We start from the raw sequence: 20,875 nt of genomic DNA, 5'->3' as shown, positions 1-20,875 counted from the left end.
GGTTCAGGAACAAGTGGGAGTTACATGGAGTTACTTACCTAAAGCTTTCTGAGGACTGGTTTGAGATCTTGCAGAAGCATATGGCAGGAAATGTGCATGCCCACTGAATCCAAGTGGCAAGGTCATGGACAGAGTTTTTGAGCAGTGTGCTTCCTGGAGAAAGAAGAGACTTACTCATATGGCCACCACAGCTGGAAGATGATGAAGGGAACCTTTTCCTCCCTGCCATTACGGAGAGTTATCCTGAGAACACATGTTTCATAGGAGGAAGAAATGCTTGTTTAGCAGCATCAAAATGAAATTACATTCTTAGGGGAATTTGGGACTATTTTATATGCTATTGAAGTGCTTTTTTAGATTATTAAAGTGCTTTCTGTGTTTTCTGTATCTGCTTATGAACTCCTTCAAATGCCTTAAGTGGTTTCTTTATCAGTTTATGGACTCTGTGTTTTCTGCATTTTTTTTGCACATATTACCATGAGTACTTGCATGAGAGCTGGAGATTCTTTTTACCTACATTGGGGAAATTTAAATACAAGTTTTAAGTAAGCAACATTTGAAGAGTACCCCCCCCCCACTACATACACATTAAAACTATGTATGTAGCCCATTGTACAGGCACACTCTCTCTCCTCTCCCCTCAAAAAAAAAAAATCACCTGAGCTCAAACAAAACCAGTCCAACCCTAAAAGTCATTTTCATTTTTTGGCTTGTGTCAATTTGCATGGGGATAATAATCCTTCCTCTTATAAATCCATGTTTGTCACACTTGTATAGGCTAGATCTTGTTCTCAATAGGAAGAGTAAAAATCATTACTTAATATTTTTAGGTACCCAGATTTGTGTGAATGCCTGACATATATGTCAAGAACCAACGGAAGGGGTACCCACTACTTACTGAGGCAGCTCATTTGATTTTTTGACAGCTATTGGAAATTTTTTTCTTGTATTGGAACCTATCTTCATATGATATTTCACTATCTTGATTGTTTTTCTATGATGCCTTCCTGTCAGGTATAATAGCAGCTGACATTTCTATAGTGTGTTAAGATTTTCAAAGTACTTGGATATATTATATCATTTGCTACCCACACCAGCCCTCTGAGGTAACCAAGTTTCCTTCTGAAAAATTTGATTCTTAATCTGAATACCATAATGCAGTTGTGGTTTGACCAGGGCCACTAACAGGAGAAACCTTGTTATGTAGAAAGGAGGATGTAATATACATATATACTTCAGGACGATCGAGGTGGACAATTTGATTGGGAGAAAAATCTGAGGGCATATTTGTGGGTAATTTTTGTACTTAGGGTAATTAGGTTGAATATAAGATTTAAGTACAACCTTACTGCTTTGGGAATTTAGTTTCTCCATTGTTTGACTTTTTAAAAGCTTTTGGAAATAAATATTAGTAGCACGCGTCTAATTGTTAATGCTCCCTCGTTTGATTGGTATTTGGTTGATTGTTCCTTCGAAGATAGATGTATAGAAAGATGTCCTTTTGTATAAAGATCAATATGTAGTGGAAACTGAGTAAATGTTGATTATGGTGATTTAATTTTATATAGGAACTTCAGATTGTACTCAAAGTTTGGGAAAATTGAATATCTGAAAACTATTGACAAAGTCTTTAAGATTAGGAAGTTCTTGAATTTAATACAGTGACTTATAAATTATTTAGCACTCATCTGCTAGTAATTTCTAGCATTTAATTTCTATCTTAAGTCATTTAGAATAATCTGTTTATTGGTATCAGTTATTTTGACCAACCCTTCTGTTGTGCATCATGTTCCTTCTTGAATTCTGTAATGGATATGTTATCTCAGTGTGAGTACTCTCTCCAAAATGCAGATTGCAACCTATCCACACTTCATCCTGTGAGACTTCTGCCCAAGTTCTCCCTTAAGTCCTCTGTAGGGGTGGGGTGGGACAGTCCATGAAGTGGGTTTGAAGCCTTCCTTTACAGTTTTTAACATATATATACTTAGTTCAAAAGGAGAAACCTTGAAAGAAAGGAGTGGTCAAATAAGGATTGAATGGTTTCAGGAAAATTATTCTCCAAGGATTGGCCAAAAGTTAAATCATTATTCTTCTGTTTAATGAAGCAGACTTTTTTTGTTCCAGAATTCTATCAATTTTTAATTGATCTTGTTTTGGAGAGATGTCTGAGGGCATGAGGTCAGTTTGGACATTTCTCTTTCAAACAGAAATACTTGGATTTAGAATAATTATAAATCAATAAATAAGTATTTCTCCCAAGCTTGTGCCTAAATGCAAAATCCCCACAAATAGAAAACAAATCATTATATAGGTATGAATGAAGTATTTTGGCTGCCCACTTTTCATCTTCTATTCAAGCACCTACCTCATAGTGTTTGGTGAGAATCCAAGAAGATGTGTAAAGTGTGTGTGTGTGTGTGTGTTTATGTAAGATGCATATATGTGTGTGTGTGTGTGTGTGTATCTATAAGATGCATTCCCTCATCACCTCTGCCTCTCAGTATGGCTAGCTTCCTTCAGGGATCAATTTAAACACTACCTCCTACATGAAGCTTTTCCTAATTTCCACTCCGGCCTCATTAATTTGTATTCACTTTGTATGTTTTTTGTAGCTACTTAGGTTTATGTCAGACACTTAGTAAACATTAAGAGCCTACTGTGAGGCACCTCCTATGCACTGGGGATGCAAACAAAGGTAAAAAGACAGTCCCTGCTCTTGAGGAGTTGGCAATCTAATGGGGGAGACAACATGCAAATAACGAGGTGCAAGCAAACTAGACACACACACACACACACACACACACACACACACACGGGATAAACTGGAAATAATCAACAGAGGGAATGTACTATAGAATTAAGAGACATTGGGAAAGGCTTCTCTAGAAGGTGGGATTTTCCAGGGCAGCCAGGAATCAGAGATGAGGAGAGAGAACATCTCATACTTTTACCATGATAATGTTAAAGCTGGTTGAGGCCAGAGACTTTTCATGAGCCTCTTTTAGAGTACTTGTCACAGAGTCAATAAATGTTTATTGATTGATTTTTCTTCCTTGTATTCTTTGTACCTTTTAGTCATTGTGTGACTACTGTGTCTATTGGTTTGTTTTTTTGTTTTGTTTTGTTTTTGTGAGGCAATTGGGGTCAAGTGACTTGCCCAGGGTCACATAGCTAGTAAGTGTCAATCATCTGAGGCTGGATCTGAACTCAGGCACTCCCAACTCCAGGGCCAGTGCTCCATCCACTGCGCCACCGAGCTGCCCCTACTGTGTCTACTGTAAGAAATAGTTTATTAAAGTCTTATTGTAAAAGGAGTAAAGTCTTACTACTGCTTATCAGAGATACCTTTCATGCATATGTAGATCATTCACAAGGACTTTTTGAGATGACAAAATAAGCTCATGGATTAGTAGTTATTTATGGTTTTTTAAAAAAAAGTTTATTTGCAAATGAACATGTGCCTTCTCCCCTTCTCACAACTTTCCACACCGAGAAATCAAGAAAACAAAGCCCCTACTGCAAACATATATAGTTAAAGAAAGAAATTCTCACATTGTCCATATTTTTTTTTAAAAGCCTTACTTTGTTTCATCATGAGTCCTCTGGAATTGTGATTGGATGTTGTTTTAATCAGATTGCTCAAGTCTTTCAAATTGTTTGTCTTTGCAATATTTTTGTTATTGTATAAATTGTTCTCCTGGTTCTGCTCATCGTTGGTCTTTCATGTGCCTTTTGGGTGGTAGTAATCCTGGAACAAAGCCAAAGAGTAGGAGTAATTGTGCAGTATCCTTGAGTTCTGGCTATGATAAACTATTGAATGGATTGACTCAATGGGCTAGTTATCAGTACATATATATTAGGTGGATATTGCAGATAGAAAGTGAGTTGGAGGGGCAGCTTGGTGGTGCAGTGGATGGGCCCTGGAGTCAGGAGGACCTGAGTTCAAATCTGGCCTCAGACACTTAACACTTACCAGCTGTGTGACCCTGGGCAAGTCACTTAACCCCAATTGCCTCACTAAAAAAACAAACAAACAAACAAAAAAAGAAAGTGAGTTGGACCCAGAATTCATTAAGAGGGGAGTGGGCTGTCCTGCATTTGGGAAGTTAAGCAATACTTTCAACCACATTAAGCTGCTTCCTGAAACAGAAATCCATCCTTTTTTAAAAAATGATGTTCTTCAGTGTCATGTTTTACTTTATCAAATTATTGCCATGAAAAATGTATAATGATTTCTGGAGACCAAGCTGCTAAGAGTACTGGAAAATGTAGGCTGATGGCCATGAGACAAATTCTATATAAATTGAATAATTTTGTTTTCCATAATGGAATTTCAATAGTTATTCAAGACCTTTGTATTTATTTCTCATAATGCTATTGCTTTTGTTTAGTGAGTTTTATTTTTACAAAGTGATTGGCATTTCAGAAGAGAATTTTCTCTATAGTCATCTATTTGGTGCAGTTATTTTTGGTGGGTGGAATGATGGGGTAAAAACTTCAACTACATTGAAACACATTGAATTTTGGTTTATATTTCAATCCAGTTAAACATTTCTCAAGAGCATACTATGTACAAGGCACTATTCAATGGTTTGAATTATTTGCACCCTAAATTAATGGATACATTTATGCAGATTTGCCTTGTGAACATTGTGTTTCTCCTAGACCAGAAACTGTCACTGTTATAAGCATGCTCTCTCTTTTGTATTACTTTGTAATACGATGTGTATACTTTGTATTTACTTAGTTTGCTTGTTTTATTCTTCCTACAGATGTAAGCCTCTTGAAAGGGGCACTATTTCACTTTTTTTGTATCGCCTTGGTGTTGTGGTTAGCCTATCATAGATGTTTTTTTTTGTTGTTGTTGTTGTTGTTGTTGTTGTTGTTCCAATCTTTTATTTATTTTTTTAATGGATGAGGTATTTTATTTTTTCCGTTACATGTAAAGATAGTTCTCAACTTTTGTTTATACAAGCTTTACAATTTCAGATTTTTTTCCCTCCCTCCCCTCCCTCCCCCCTCCCCTAGACAGCAGGTAATCTGATATAGGTTATATCTATATATCTCTATACATATACATATAGATATATATATACACACACATATATATACATACACATAATAACATTAATCCTATTTCTGCACTAATCCTGTTACAAGAGAAAGAATCAGAGCAGTGATGCAAAACCTCAAAATAGAAAAACAACAGCACCCAAAACATGGTTCAATCAGCATCTATACTCCACAGTTCTTTCTTTCTTTTTTTTTCTTGTTGTTGGAGATCCTCTTCTATCATGAGTTCCCTGGAACTCTTCTGTACCATTGCATTGGTGAGAAGAATATAGTCCATCACAGTAGGTCAACACTCAATGTTGATGATTATCATAGATGTTTAATAAATGTCCAAGTAGAATGGAATCAAACTATTAGAATTCAAGCATGTAAATTGTTATTTATATTAAATATACTCTTTCTGTGCAGAGTTAATTGAAATTTCTGAAACAACAGAATATTTCTCCCTTTTGGCAATAAGTGAAATGAATTAAACAAAATTCTTAGTTCATTGTTACTCCAGTACATTAAAGGATGTGTTAGTTCATTGATTTCTGATTACTTCTGGCATTGTAGATCACAATCTATTCTGAGCAGCTTTCCATTCTGAGCAGCTTTTGTCCATGTTCTTTACTTTAAGTTTGCAATAGGGGGTTACCCAATGCAGTGGGGACTTCTTGACTTCTGACACAAAAATACCATTGGAATATGTGGGCTATCAGTTTTCTTTTACTGTTAACCACAAAAGTGTTCTGGGCCAGGCCTGATTTAGGCTGGTGTAGTTTTTATTTGGAATTGGAATGAAAATGAGGCATTGATTTACCATCTAACATGTAACAAAAAGAAGTTTGTTTACTAGCATGGAAAGAGTATCTCCATTTGCCTTTTTTTTGGGGGGGGGGCAGGTTAATGAGGGTTAAGTGACTTGCCCAAGGTCACACAGCTAGTAAGTGTCAAGTGTCTGAGGCTGGATTTGAACTCAGGTCCTCTAGAATCCAGGGTTGGTGCTTTAATCCACTGTACCACCCAGCTGCCCCGAAAGAGTATCTCTTATGATTTTATTCTAGACTTACTGTATACCAAATAAAATGAACATTTCCACATACAAAATGATTAGAAAAAGAGAACATTGTCTATGAAACTGCAGATCACTCTTATGTAGAACTTGCTTTTCTCTTTAAGTATAATAAATTCAGCATATAACTTCCAAAGTTGCCCTGCTTGTCTGTGCTTTTAAAAAATTCTTCAGTGACCTTCTTTTCTTTCTTTCCTTCTTTTGTTGGTAACCCTATAGCTACTTCATTCCTGCCCCAATTTATGAAAGAAAAGCCCTTATCAAATATTTATAATGTAGCAAAATTAATTTCTATATTGTTAAAAAAAAGTCTTATTTTGCACCCATGAATCCATCACCTCTCTGGAATTGTGGTTGGTTGTTGCATTCTTCATAATGCTGAAGTTTTTCAAAATTGTTTTTTACTTTGTCACTCTCCTTGTATAAATTGGTTTAGTTTTGCTCACTTCACTCTAGTTTCTCTGAAACCATCCCTTTCATTATTTATTCTATTACATTTATATATCATAGTTGTTTGGTCCAGGCAATGAATCGGCATTCCCTTAGTTTCTATTTCTTTTCTATAATGAAAGAGCTGCTATAAATATATTTGTACATATGGATACTTTTCTTCTCCTTAAATTTTTTGGGGTATCACAGGGTAAGAGATATATACAGTTTAGTAACTTTTGAAGCATAATTTTAAATTGCTTTCCGGAACAGCTGGACCAATTAATAGTTCCACCAACAGTATCAATATGTCTCTTTTCTCCCTGATCTTAAAACAGTTGTTATTTTTTGGTCATCTTTGTCAGTTAGATAAGTACAGTGGGCAGAAGCTGTTACTTTAATTTGGATTTTCTCAATCAGTGATTTGGATCATTTAAAACAAATATGGCTTATGATAGTTTGCATTTCTTTTTGAGAACTGTTAGTTCATATTCTTTCACCACTTGTCTCTTGGGGAAATGGCTCTTGTTCTTACATGGTTGAATCAGTTCCTTTATATTGTTTGGCTTTGTGCAAATACTTTTCAATTTTAGGTAATTAAAACTGTCCATTTTACCTTCTATGATTCTTTATATCCCTTGTTTCATCATTAATTCTTTCTCTATCCCTAGATGCAGAAGGTAATTTCTTGTTCTTCTAATTTGTTTATGATGTGACCTTTTATGTATTATGTCACGTTTCCATTTGGAGCTTATTTTGTTTTATCATGTGAGGTGTTGATCTAAGCATAATTTTGGCATGATAGCTTACCAGTTTTCCCAGCAGCTTTTTAAAAATAGTGAATTCTTGGCATAGTAGTGGTAGCCCCCTATTCCAGGGGCTTTGCATTTTATCAAACACAATTTTACTGTGTTAATTTCTTTCCATATGTTTTGTACCTAATATGTTCCACTCATGAGCCTCTCTATTTTTAAGTGGTACCAAATAATTTTTATGATTATTGCTTTGTAACGTAATTTGAGGTCTGGCAGGGTCTTCTTTTTTTAACTTTCCCTCATTATTTTCCCTGTTTCCAGGTCATATTTTACACTGGTTTTGTTTTTTTAAGATCTTTCTAGGTCTCTCTAGTTTATGGTATCAACACTACTTCTTGATAAGGAATTGTTGAGTTTTCTGAGTTTTGCAAGTACGTATGAATTTAACTCTTCTCTTAGCACACTTTACTGAATACTTTAATGGCGGGCTTTAGCTAGGCAAATGGTTTTAAGCTAATACATTTCTTACAAGAAAACTATCAACAGTACCTTAATTTACTCATTATTAATATATTTTACTTTTAATGACTCTATTTTTAGTATTAGTACAAATTCCTTTTAGTAGTATTGTAAGATATATAACCCTTAATCTCTCACCGCATTGCCTTTTGAACATCTCAAACTAGATGTCCCATGGGCATTTGTTTTGTACAAAACATAACTCATTATCTTACCCCTCAAAGCTTCCCTTCTTCTGCACTTCCCCTAGTACTGTGCTCATGACCTTGGTGTCATCCTCTGATTCTCACTTGCTTTCATCTCAAATATCCAATTAATTGCTAAATCTTGCCATTTCTACCTTATAATGTCTCTCACAGATGTTTCTTTCTCTCCTCTCAACCAGTTAGCACCATGGTCTAAGCCCTGGTTACATAATGCTCAGACTCTTTCAATAAGCCTTTCTCTTTACAGTCAACTGTAAAATGCACATGTTACTCCCTTACTCAGTAAATTTTAATTACTTCCTATTACCACCATGATCAAATGCAAAATCTTCTGTTTGGCTTTTAAAACTAAGAGGCTGATTATTTTGTAATCATGTAGTTTTGTCATTTTTTATTCAAAATAATTGCATCTATAAACTTTTTTGTAATGAGGCATAGCAATTATGCTATCTCTTGCAAGCAGGATTAATTAGGATAAGTGAATATTTATTGTGTATCATAAGTTTGATAATTTTCCTCAGAATAGTAACTATACGTGATCTTTTTGGCTTTTCTTTTTTAATCCTAAATGACCAGTATTAATATATATATATATATATTTTTTTGGGGGGGGGGGCTGGGCAATGTGGGCTAAGTGACTTGCCCAGGGTCACACAGCTAGTAAGTGTCAAGTGTCTGGGACCGGATTTGAACTCAGGTCCTCCTGACTCCAGGGCTGGTGCTTTATCTACTGCGCCACCTAGCTGCCCCTATTAATTTTAAAATATAAATAATTTCAAGAATTTCTGGTTTGAAATGGATCTGGCTGAAAATACAATGTACATCTAGGTCCTGAGTTATATTTTGGATTTACATAAGTACTCTATGAGGTACTAAGGTAGGCCTCCTTGGCTGTCCCCTCTGCATGGTGGGGATTTTCTCCTACTTCATTTCTACCTTCTGGATTCCTTGATTTCTTTCAAGTTTCAGATAAAGTCATGCCTTCTTTAAGAATCTTTTCCCAATCCATCTAATGCTAGTTACTTTCCCTTTGAGATTATCTCTAATTTATCTTGTATATATCTTGTTTGTACATAGTTGTTTGCATGTTGTCTCCTCCATTAGACTGGGAGATTCTTGAAAGGAAGAACTATTTTCACCTTTCTTTGTACGGTATTCCCAGCCTTTAGCACTATACCTGGCACATAGTGACACTAAATAAATGCATATTGACTTGACATATACCACATTTCACCTGGAAAACTCATGTTATTATTTGTAGTGAGGTTATTTGTTCCCTTTCTCCCCTTTCAATAAATATATAGATTGTAGACTTCACATAAGCAGTAAGGTTAAACTACAGTATTTAGAATCTTATTAACTCAAAATTAATTGTTAAATTAATATCCTTTAAACAATTTAAGTAGAATTTCAGAAAAAGTTTTTATCAATATGGCTTACCTTCTAAAACCATGACTGCTTATTGCTACTTATAACTTTGAAATGGTGCACATAAATCTTGTCAAATTTTTGCCCTCTTGGCCTCTTCTTCAAAGTAGGTATGCCAAAATGTAATTTAAAAGTGTCTCCATAGCAGTAGCCTACCATTTTCACTTCAGAGAAAAGATTAAGAGCTGGAAGGGACTTTAGAAGTCATTTATTTAGTTTAATTTCTGTACTACTACTTTGTAGAATAGAAAACACTAGTCCAGAGAAGTTGTGACTTAGCATCATCGCACAGCATAGCTAGAATTTGAACCTAGGTTTTATGACTCCAAATCAAAGGTCTTTTCTGCTTTACATTGTACTCTAGAGTTTAGGATTTTCCCTGAATGGTGACCTAGTCTGTAACCTTTCTCCATGAAAGTGGATGATAAAAATGACTCAGCTTTTTAGGTGACAGGAATTCAGTAGTTCTAGAAGACAGTCTGTTAAGTCCTCTACAGCAGAGGAAGGAACATGTACCCACTCTAGCAAAACTGCAAATCCTTCAAATATTCAACACCATAATGAGTGCTATTCATCCAGAAATGTGGAGAGAAAATGCTAAGCCTCCTCCTTTTCATTGTCAGAGTAACTAACTAGACCCTTTCATTTGGATCATGTTTCATACTAAGTCACTTTTGTTGGCCATTTTACTGTTTTTAAAATATGCTGCTTTAGGTATTTTAATACATTTTTTCATGTTAGTGGATTTTATAATAAATGTTTTTTAAAATTTTTATTTTAGCCACTGACCTTCTTCTGGCCTGGAATCCCATTTGTTTGGGATTAGTGGAGGGTGTTATTGGGAAAGTTCAACTCCATTCAGGTAAGTTTCTAAAGTTCTTACAAAAAATCCCCCAATAAATAGTACCCTAATTTATTAATTGTTAAATACTTAGTTTACTAATTGTTAAAAAATAGAAGATGAGGCTATTATAGATGTTCACCAGATCACAAAGGTTTAGTTATGATTTTAATTAATTTTCTTTTTTTTCCCCTCAGCCTAATGGTTTATATACATGACAAAATAAAAGGCAGTGAAATAGGAGCTTTGGGATCTTAAGTCATTTGTTTATTAAAATTTAATCTTGATCCTGGATGATTCTGAGTTTGATATTAGTGTATATTCCTAATTTTTAAAAAGTGTTATTCCTGGGGCAGCTAGGTGGCACAGTGGATGAGCACCAGCCCTGGAGTCAGGAGGACCTGAGTTCAAATCTGGTCCCAGACACTTGACACTTACTAGCTGTGTGACCCTGGGCAAGTCACTTAACCCCAACTGCCTCACTTAAAAAAAAAAAGTGTTATTGCCTCATAATTATGGTCCAAGCCTGATGATCATGTTATAGGTAAGGCCTATGAAATATATTTTGTATGATCATTCCAGAAATAATAATAAGGCATACTTGTAAACATTATGTCCATGGTATCTTTAACCTGGCCACAGCCCTAATTCAGGTCCTTATTACTTTTCCCCTAGATTATTTTCCTGGCCTCCTAAATGAGTTTAGCCATTTTAACATGCCCTTCACTAAATTGCTGAAAAAATTTCCCAAATGCATTGGCCTGACCATGTATATCACTCATCACTTCATTTCTGTATTTAAAAAACTTGAGTCAGTTCCCTGTTGCTTCTAGAATAAATCTCATAATCCTTAGTCTGGCTTGTATGACATTGCCCAACTGTAGTAGTATTACTTTTCCAGCATGATTTTGTAGAAGCATTCTTCAAGCTTTCTGTAGTTCAGACTTGAATATTTTCTTTCTTTCTTTCTTCCCTTTTTTTTTTGTTCAGACTTTCTATATAAAGAACCTAGCTAGCAGTGAAATGTTTAGTTTTGATATAATCATGGGGCTTGGTTACATAATTATATTGTAAATGGCGATTAGTACTATCTTTTAAAAAAAGACTTAAACATTTAAAAATTTTGAATTTTAACAGTTTGAGATTTATCCCTAAATAAAATTTGTTGTTCAGTTTTCAGTTGTGTTCAACTCTTTGTGATACCATTTGGGGTTTTTTTGGTAGAGATACTGAGGTGGTTTGTCATTTCTTTCTCCAGCTCATTTTACAGATAAGGAAACTGAGAAAAACAGGTTTAAGTGAGTTGCCCAGGGTTATGCAGCTAATCAGTATCTGAGGCCAGATCTGAAGTTAGAAAAATGATTCTTCCTGACTCCAGGCCTAGCACTCTCTCCACTACACCATTTAGCTGCCACCATGTAAATAAAATTCAGGCAATATTTATTGAGCACTCTTACATACAGGGAACTGTACCATGTACAGTACTGCAAGGAACCCATTTTCCTGTTTTTATGGAATGTACAGTCTAGTAGAACTAAAGTGAGTTTTATTCCACTTAGAATAGATTTGAAAGGATTATAATCTAAAGCTTTTCCTTTACATATCAAGCATAGTATGAATTAGATGACAGAGCGTTTCTCTTTACTGATATATGACTAGGATGATAACCCTTTCAGTGGAGCATGCCTTGGCATGTAGAGTGGGAAGGGATCTTAGAAAACATCTTCTCCCACCTCCTCATTTTGCAGACGAGGAAATTGAGTCCCTCAGAGGTCAAGGGACTTGTCTAGAGCTACACATTAAGTAGAATCTGGATATTATCCTAGGTTTTGTGGCTCCAAATCCAAGGTACTTTGCTGTGTGCCATAAACTCTACCTTATTTGGCGTTTTAGATGAGTGGATAGAATAGCGGCCCTGAAGTTGGGAGGACCTGAGTTCAAATCTCACCTCAGACGCCTATTAGCTGTGTGATCCTGGCACTTAACCCCTATTGCCTTAAACTCTGTGGCTATCTCCATTCGTCCCGATATATCTTGCCACTGGATCCAGGTGTCTCTGGAGGGGAGAGTGGGGCTGGTGACTTTGCACAGCCCTGCCTCACTTCAATCCAGTTCACTGCAAGTCATGATATCACCTCCTGATGTCATGGTCCTCTTTAAGAATGAAGGACAGGGGCAGCTGGGTGGCACAGTGGATGGAGCACTGGCCCTGGATTCAGGAGGACCTGAGTTCAAATCCATCCTCAGACACTTGACACTTACTAGCTGTGTGACCCTGGGCAAGTCACTTAACCCCCATTGCCCTGCCAAAAAAAAAAAAGAATGAAGGACAAAACAACAGATAAATGGGAACCTAATTTAAATTTTTTATATTAAAATTATTTTTAAAATGTTTACCTCATTGGAATGTAAACTCTAAGTTTACTATAAAAGTATATTTCCTATCTATAATTGTAAAACTAAAGGGGACAGATATTTTCATAATCTAAATGTTTTTAATACAATTGACACTGGCATGTAAAAATTTAAAGTTATTTAAGTAATACTGTGCTGTTTATCAATATCTGCTTAGATTGTATTTTAGTTGATTTAAAATGCTGATAGAGCAGTTTACCATGTATGAGTTCTAGGTTAGAATATAATTTTAATGTTTTCCTTTTACCTTTATAAAATTTGTGACTGAATTCAAAAGAAAAAGAAAATTAAAATGAAATTTGACTAGTATGATGGGTATTTGAGATATTCAGAAAGTTACTTTCCCTAGTTAGGTATGTCTCTTACTTTAAAAATGTCAACTATAATAATTAAGGACTATATGAGTACCTTACTGTATGGCAGTGAAACATGGACTATGTATACTAGACAAGAGAAGAAGCTTAACAGCTTCCACATGCGCTGCCTTTGGTGCATCCTTAGCATATCTTGGTCAGATAAGATCACCAACACAGAAGTGCTTCAATGTGTGCAACTTCGGAGCGTCTACACGCTACTGAAACAAAGATGGCTGCGTTGGCTTGGTCATGTGCACTGCATGCAGGACAGGCGCATTCCTAAAGACCTACTCTATGGCGAGTTAGCCTCAGGCCAAAGACCTGCTGGATGCCCCCAGCTTTGCTACAGAGATGTATGCAAGTGAGACTTGAGGGCTCTGGGAATAGACATCAGCAGCTGGGAGGAGATGGCCAAGGACCTCGCCTGATGGAGTTTAGTACTCAGGAGCAGCTTGCGTGCAGCTGAGATGGGCCTTCAAGCTCGGGAGGAAGAAAAACAAATGAGATGCAGGAACCGATGGGCAACAGAGAGCGCAGTTTTCCGATGTCCTCATTGTGGCAGGAGCTGCGGCTCCCATATGGGACTGCACAGCCACACTGTGACCTGTGGCTCTTCAAGGCGCTGATCCGTGGTAGTCTGCGACTGGTGGAAGGCTACTACTATATGTCAGGCACTATTACAGGTGCTGGGATTATTCTAAGAGATGTAAAAAACAGTTTTTTTCATCAAGGATATTACAGTATAATAGGAAAAAAGAAATACAGATAAATACTCTTAACTCTAAACTTAACCTATACAATCCCCAGACCATTTCCAGTTAAGCTAGTTCAAAGGAATTTAGGGTTTTCTGTAATTAACTGACCAACACCTGAACAGTGTAAAGTTGCGTGTGCCACCTGGAAAAGTGACTGCCAGAGAGAGAGAGAGAGAGAGAGAGAGAGAGAGAGAGAGAGAGAGAGAGAGAGAGAGAGAACACTTGTGCCACCACCAGAAGGGGAGCAGTCTGAGGGAGCAGCCACTAGAGACAGAGCATGTTGTTCCAGAAGAAGCCTCTGCCTCCCTTCAGGGAGCATTCAATCTTTCCTCCCCATAAAGGGGGGGGGGTCCTTCAAAAACTGCCTATGGAGAGTTCTTCTGACCTCAGTAGCATACGTAACTTCAGAGTGGTCCAGGTGTGGCCCCTCCCAAATGAGTCAGCTAAAAACTGCAATAATAATTTTACCACAAATAATTTTTACCACATCTCCCTCCTTCCCTTATCCTTTCCTTAAGACAGCAAGCAGTTTGATAATTTTACATTACAATTATGTTAAACATATTTCCACATTAGTCATGTTGTAAAAGAAGAATTAGCAACTGTAATAGACTTGATTCTTCTCAGCAATACAATGGGGCAAGATAGTTCCAGGGGACTCATAATGGAAAATGCTCTCCAAATCCAGAAAAAAAAGAACTGTGGAATATGGATGCAGATTGAACCATGCTATTTCTATTGTTTTTATTGTTGTTGTTTTTCTTTTGAGGTTTTTCCTTTCTGCTCTGATTCTTCTTTCATAGCAAGACTAATGCAGAAATATGTTTAATGTGATTATACATATATAACCTATATCAGATTGCTTGCTGTCTTGGGAAGCGGGGAGGGAGGGAAGGGAGGGAGAAAAATTTGAAACCAGAAATCTTATAAAAACAAATGTTGAAAACTATCTTTACATATAACTAGAAAATAATGAAACTGGAAAATAATAAAATACTTTTATAATTAAATAGTAAATAAACAAAAGAAGAATCAGAATAAAAGGGGAAAACCATGAGAAAGAAGAAAGAAAAATCTGCATTTAGACTCCATAGTTCTTTTCCTGGATGTGGAGAACATTTTCCATCACGAGTCTTTTGAAATTGTTTTGGATTATTGTATTGCTGAGAAGAGCTAAGTCTATCACAGCTGACCATTGCACAATGTTGCTGTTACTGTGTACAATGTTCTCCTGCTTCTGCTCACTTGACTGAGCATCAGTTGATGTAAGTCTTTCCATGTTTTTCTGAAATCTGCATGCTCATCATTTCTTAGATCACAATAGTATTCCATTACATTCATATACCACAACTTGTTCAACCATTCCCCAATTGTTTGGCACTACAAAAAGAGCTGCTATAAATAATTTTGTACATGTGTGTCCTTTTCCATGATCTCTCTGGGATATAGTGATATTGCTGTATCAAAGGGTATGCACAGTTTTATAGCCCTTTGGGCATAGTTCCAAATTTTTTTCCAGAATAGTTGGATTAATTCACAACTCCAACAATGCATTGGTTTTCCCACATCTCCAACATTTATCGTTTTCCTTTTTTGTCATATTAGCCAATCTGATAAGTGTGAGGTGGTACCTCAGAGTTGTTTTAATTTGCCTTTCTCTAATCAACAATGCTTGAGAACACTTTTTTCATATGACTAAGAGATAGCTTTGATTTCTTTGTCTGAAACTTACCTGTTCATATCCTTTGGCTGTTTCTCAATTGGGGAATGACTTGTATTTTTATAAATTTGATTCAGTTCTCTATATATTTGAGAATGAGGCCTTTATTAGAAACACTGGCTGTCAAAATTGTTTCCCAGCTTTCTGCTTTCCTTCTAATCTTGGTTGCATTGGTTTTGTTTTCAACAAGCATTTTTTTTTTTTTGGGTGAGGCAGTTGGGGTTAAGTGACTTGCCCAGGGTCACACAGCTAGTAAGTGTTAAGTGTCTGAGGTCAGATTTGAACTCAGGTCCTCTTGACTCCAGAGCTGGTGCTCTATCCACTGTGCCACCTAGCTGCCCCTCAACAAGCATTTATAAAGCACCTATGATGTTGTGCCATAATGTTCTGGAAATAAACAGCATCAAAGTAGTCCTTGTCTTCAAGGAGCTTGTTGGTCAGACTTCAAAAAGGAAGCACCTAGAAAGCCTTTGTTCCCTCTTTCCTCCCATTCTCCTCAGCACTGGTTGTCAGAAACAGGAAATAAACAAGAAAAACCTGTTCTACCTGCCATCTGCTTCCATTGTTCTTTGTTTCCTTCTCATCCCATTCAGAAGAGAAGGGGAGGGGAAACCTGTCCTACTTCCTTCTTGCCCTCAGATTTCAACCTGGGGATTGGAAGGTTGGCTGGTAGGCCACATTTGCTATCACTTCTCTTCCTCAGTGTAACAGTCTGATTTGCTTCCTAACCATTCCCACCTAGACAGTCTTATCTTAGTTTAACAGAGACTCATGTATTCTACTTCAGGAAAAATCTCTATATAAAGATCTCTCTCTACATCTACTTATCTAGTATTTAAAGACAAGATTTTCCAAGCTTCCTAGAAGGAAGAAAGTGCCGAAGAGTGGCTAAGAGGAAAATAACTATGATACTAAAAAGTTTTCTCTTGCATGGCAGAATAAAAACTCCTATAAATTTAGAACATTTGAAACAGTTTGTCATAAACATCCCATGGTTGCAAAGGTTATTCATTACCTGACCCAGTAGCAATCTGAGGACATAGGAGTCACAAATGATCATTGAATTAGAACTCTTCAGGGTTAAGGTGCACAATATAAAACAAAATCAGTTCGTAGGTGACTTTTGCCTTACGGACTTCACAGGATCAGAGTGAAGTAGGGACAATAAGGGATTTATTTCAAAAAACAATCACTCTTTGTTAGTGCTTCCAAGACCTCAGTATTTTGGGGACACCAGCCCTCTCTTGTCAGGTTGCTTCTTTCAATTAGACATGTCCCTTAGCTGCCTTGGTGTGGAGGTTACTAAGAACCCTGGCATCTCATTCCTGACAGTTCTGCTTGAAGGGAATCAAACAACTAAGAAGCAGACGTGAGTGGGAGTGTCTTCTAGGAATGAGGGATAGCCAGCGCAAAGACACAGGTAGAGAGGGGAGTTCATGTGTAGGGTGAGGAACAGAAAGTGAGGTCAGCTGGACCAGACATTTTAGGGTTTAAAAGCTAAAGGGGTCTTCCTTTCCAACCTGGTCCTGGGCAGGATGGCTCCTGCAAAGAAAGGTGGAGAGAAAAAGAAGGGACGCTCTGCCATCAATGAGGTGGTGACCAAAGAATACACCATCAACATTTACAAGCGGATTCATGGAGTAGGCTTCAAAAGGCAAGCTCCTTGTGCTCTCAAGGAAATCCGCAAATTTGCCATGAAAGAAATGGGAACTCCAGATGTACACATCGACAGCAGACTCAACAAAGCTGTTTGGGCCAAAGGAATAAGGAATGTTCCGTACCGTATCCGAGTATGTTTGTCCAGGAAATGCAATGAGGATGAAGATTCACCAAACAAGCTGTATACCTTGGTTACTTATGTGCCTGTCACCACTTTCAAAAGCTTCCAGACAGTCAATGTGGATGAAAACTAAATTGAACTTCGTTTAAATAAAATTATGAAATGTCAAATAAAAAACAAAAAAGCTAAAGGGGTTTCTGTTTGATCCTAGAGGAAATAAGGAGCCATTGGAGTGGATTGAATAATACTGAGGGACTTGGTTAAATCTGGCACTTCTCTGGAGGGAGGGCCTGCAAGGAGAATGAGACTTGGGGCAAATAAGTAGCTATAAAGTATTCACAAAGCAGTTGCAGAATGAGGGGTGCGCTGATAGCTCAGGGAATTGGGGAAGGGGGGTCTCAGCTGAGCTGAGCCTTGCAGGGAGAAGAGATGAAGACTGGATCTCTAAGAGGGCAGTGATAGAGAATCAGCTTGGGAACCATAGGTTAGAACCAGATTAGGAAGAACATTAAATGCTGAATAGAGCAGTTTGTATTTTATTCCAGACACAAAAGAAAGCCACTGGCCCCTGCCACCGTGGCAGCTTAGGAAGGACCTGTCCTCGAAGGCATCGCCCTCACGTCCCACGTGCATGGTGTGCTGAAAGTCACCCAGTGGGGCTGAGATGGCTTCTCGATCCAGACGCTTTCTGGGCACGGCTGGGCCCAGCTATTTCAGGATGGGCGTCTGGGAGGAGAGGAGAGGCTCAGCTTGTTTTCTCCCTCAGCCCCGCTGATCTGGAGCTGGAGGAGACCTCAGAGACCCGAGCAGCCCATGGTTTTTTTGGTTTTTTTTTAGTGAGGCAATTGGGGTTAAGTGACTTGCCCAGGGTCACACAGCTAGTTAAGTGTCTGAGGCCGGATTTGAACTCAGGTACTCCTGACTCCAGGGCCGGTGCTTTATCCACTGCGCCACCTAGCTGCCCCAAGGAGCTAAATACCTAGATTTGGAAAGTGTTGTATCCCTTTTATAAACAGTGCTTGAGTGGCACAGTTCTTTTTTTTTTTTCGGGGCAATGGGGGTTAAGTGACTTGCCCAGGGTCACACAGCCAGTAAGTGTCAAGTGTCTGAGGCCGGATTTGAACTCAGGAACTCCTGAATCCAGGGCCAGTGCTTTATCGACTGCGCCACCTAGCCGCCCCCCAGCCCATGTTTTACAGACATCCCAGGGAACTTACAGGGGGAGCCACCACATCACCACACACCAAGTGGCAGAAGCTGAACTCAGACCCAAGTTTGATTCCAAACCCGGCATTCTTTCCACTGCCTCTGGACCATTCTAAGTCTATCTGCTCTTAGCTCAGCTCAACTCAATTCCACTCACTTCAGCTGCACTCAAGATGCTACAATATCCTGAGTGCTCAGGAAGCATGCGAGCTTTGGGGAAGATACATCCTGCTCCCTCTCAGATGCTCTGGGACTGGGCAATGACTTTTGGCCCAATGACTTTTTTTTTTTCGGGGCAATGAGGGTTAAGTGACTTGCCCAGGGTCATGCAGCTAGTGAGTGCCAAGTGTCTGAGGCCAGAGTTGAGCTCAGGTTCTCCTGAATCCAGGGCTGGTGCTTTGTCCACTGCGACACCCAGCTGCCCCCTGCCCGATGAATTTTTACACGAACCTGGTTATATAGGTAGATAAAATAGGTGTACATTAAAAAAAGAAAGAAAGAAAGCCACTGAAGCTTTTTGAGCTGGAGAGTGGCACATGGTCAGACTTGTGTTTTACTAAATACCATGTGGAACATGGCTTGGAGAGGGAATAGACTGAATATCCAGAGACTAATTAGGAGCTGTCTTTCAGGTGGGAGGTGACCTGAATTGTGGTGGTTGTTGGAGGAATGAAGAGCAGGGAATAGTCACAAGAGATATGCTAGGCACAGTGGATAAAGCACTGGCCCTGGATTCAGGAAGACCTGAGTTCAAGTCCAGCCTCAGACACTTGACACAAGCTGTGTGACCCTGGGCAAGTCACTTAACCCTCATTGCCCCACGGAGAAGGAGAAGGAGGAGAAGGGCAGCAACAGGAAGAAAATGAGACAAGCTTACTATTAAAAATATGTAAAGAGACACTGATTTATAATGTTAATGCCCAGGTTCTGCTTTTAAAGAAATTGTATAACAAATTGTTTTGTGCAAAAATGTAGAACCTCACTTAGCAATTAAAGAATGCAAATTAAAATAACTAGTTATATATGTGTATAATGACAGTTATATATAATATAGTTATACTTTTAATCAGGCTACTAAAATAACAAAAATGCTAGAGGAATAACTAAGCAAAAATTATATTAATTTGATGGAATGCCATTGAAAATAAAAGCAACAGTTATGTCGAACTCATCTGAAAAAACATGAATAAAGGTTTTAAAAAACAGACTATATAATAGTGTGAAATCACTAATTATAAAGTTATAAATCCTTCTTTGATTTTACTACTATGTTTGATAAATTTAAGAAGGAAAGCTGGGAGGGGAGAAAAATTGATAAATATAACAGGAAATAGATGAAGGAAGAATAAAGCTATGTGGAAATCAAGATTTTCCCTATTCCTTCCTAACTGGCTGCTGCATCAAGGTGAAATTACAGAATAAAAGTGGAATCATTTTATATCTATCTATTGATCTGATCTGGAAATATCTTTTAGAAATCGAATCTAACCTCATTTAATTCAGTCAGGGCTCATAAGTGAAGCTGTTGGTTCAAGGTCACACTGTTAATTAATGGGACTAGAATCCAGGTTTTGTGAAAAATTCATTAAGGCCACACATGCAAGCCATTACTTCCTACCTTTTTGTTTGGTTCTTTTTAGCTGGTACAAATCATTAAAATTATAGGCAAGATTTTATAAATACATTGCTTTCTAAAATGTTATTTAAAACATTGTTTACATTTCTTAGAATAATTGCCATAAAAAGAGCACTAAAAAGATTTAAAAAGTACTATACTGAAAACATGATCTGAATGTTATATATATGTATGTATGTGTGTGTATTTATTTGTTTGAATATTTATTTATTTATTTGAATAATTTTTGTATGCCTATGACCACCTATTTTATTATGGTTCTTCATTAAAAGATTACCATTGACAGAATGGATGTTTAATGGATTATGAAATGCCTTAGGTCAAAAGTGGCTACATTTTGGGTGTGTAAAGTTAAAGGGTAGGGAGAGAAGGTTACTGTCTGTACTTAGGAGGAGAGAAAATAAAGGAAGGGAATAGGTTTTTATTTGGTAACTACTGTGTGCCACATGTGCTAAATGGTTTTTAACAAATGTTAACTCATTTGATCCTCACAACTCTTTGAGAAAGATGCCATTATTATCCCTATCTTACTGTTGAGGAAACAGAAGCAGATGGAAGTCAAGTAATTTGCTAAGGGTCACACTATTATACTGTGATGTTTAAAATCTAAATTGTGGTTGCCTTAAATCAGAAGTTTCAGCTCCAGTCTAGTCTAGTCTAGAGTTCCAGCCTGGTTGGGTTCTTCCTGAAGTCCTCCTCCAC

General features: G+C 37.5%; 2 protein-coding genes across 3 annotated transcripts in view; both read left to right on the top strand.

The window, feature by feature from the left end:
- Positions 1 to 20,875, top strand: part of INPP5F (inositol polyphosphate-5-phosphatase F) — a 103,568-nt gene that overhangs the window by 19,058 nt on the left and 63,635 nt on the right. For both annotated transcript variants that reach the window (XM_043983771.1, XM_043983770.1), the window contains exon 2: positions 10,246 to 10,326. In XM_043983771.1, the coding sequence (XP_043839706.1) occupies positions 10,246 to 10,326 (81 nt within the window). The remainder of the gene's footprint in view (positions 1 to 10,245; positions 10,327 to 20,875) is intronic.
- LOC122740904 (60S ribosomal protein L31-like) lies at positions 16,980 to 17,685 on the top strand. The gene has a single exon (XM_043983772.1). The coding sequence runs from the start codon at positions 17,087 to 17,089 to the stop codon at positions 17,462 to 17,464; it is 378 nt and encodes a 125-aa protein (XP_043839707.1). The 5' UTR covers positions 16,980 to 17,086; the 3' UTR covers positions 17,465 to 17,685.

This window comes from Dromiciops gliroides, chromosome 2 (genome assembly GCF_019393635.1).
Source record: "Dromiciops gliroides isolate mDroGli1 chromosome 2, mDroGli1.pri, whole genome shotgun sequence".
In the NCBI taxonomy this organism is placed as follows: Eukaryota; Metazoa; Chordata; class Mammalia; order Microbiotheria; family Microbiotheriidae; genus Dromiciops; species Dromiciops gliroides.
This window is presented reverse-complemented; position numbering and strand designations above follow the sequence as displayed.

Excerpts from the sequence above, each read along its gene's own strand:
- LOC122740904 (XM_043983772.1), top strand. The coding sequence starts at position 17,087 with ATGGCTCCTGCAAAGAAAGGTGGAGAGAAAAAGAAGGGACGCTCTGCC.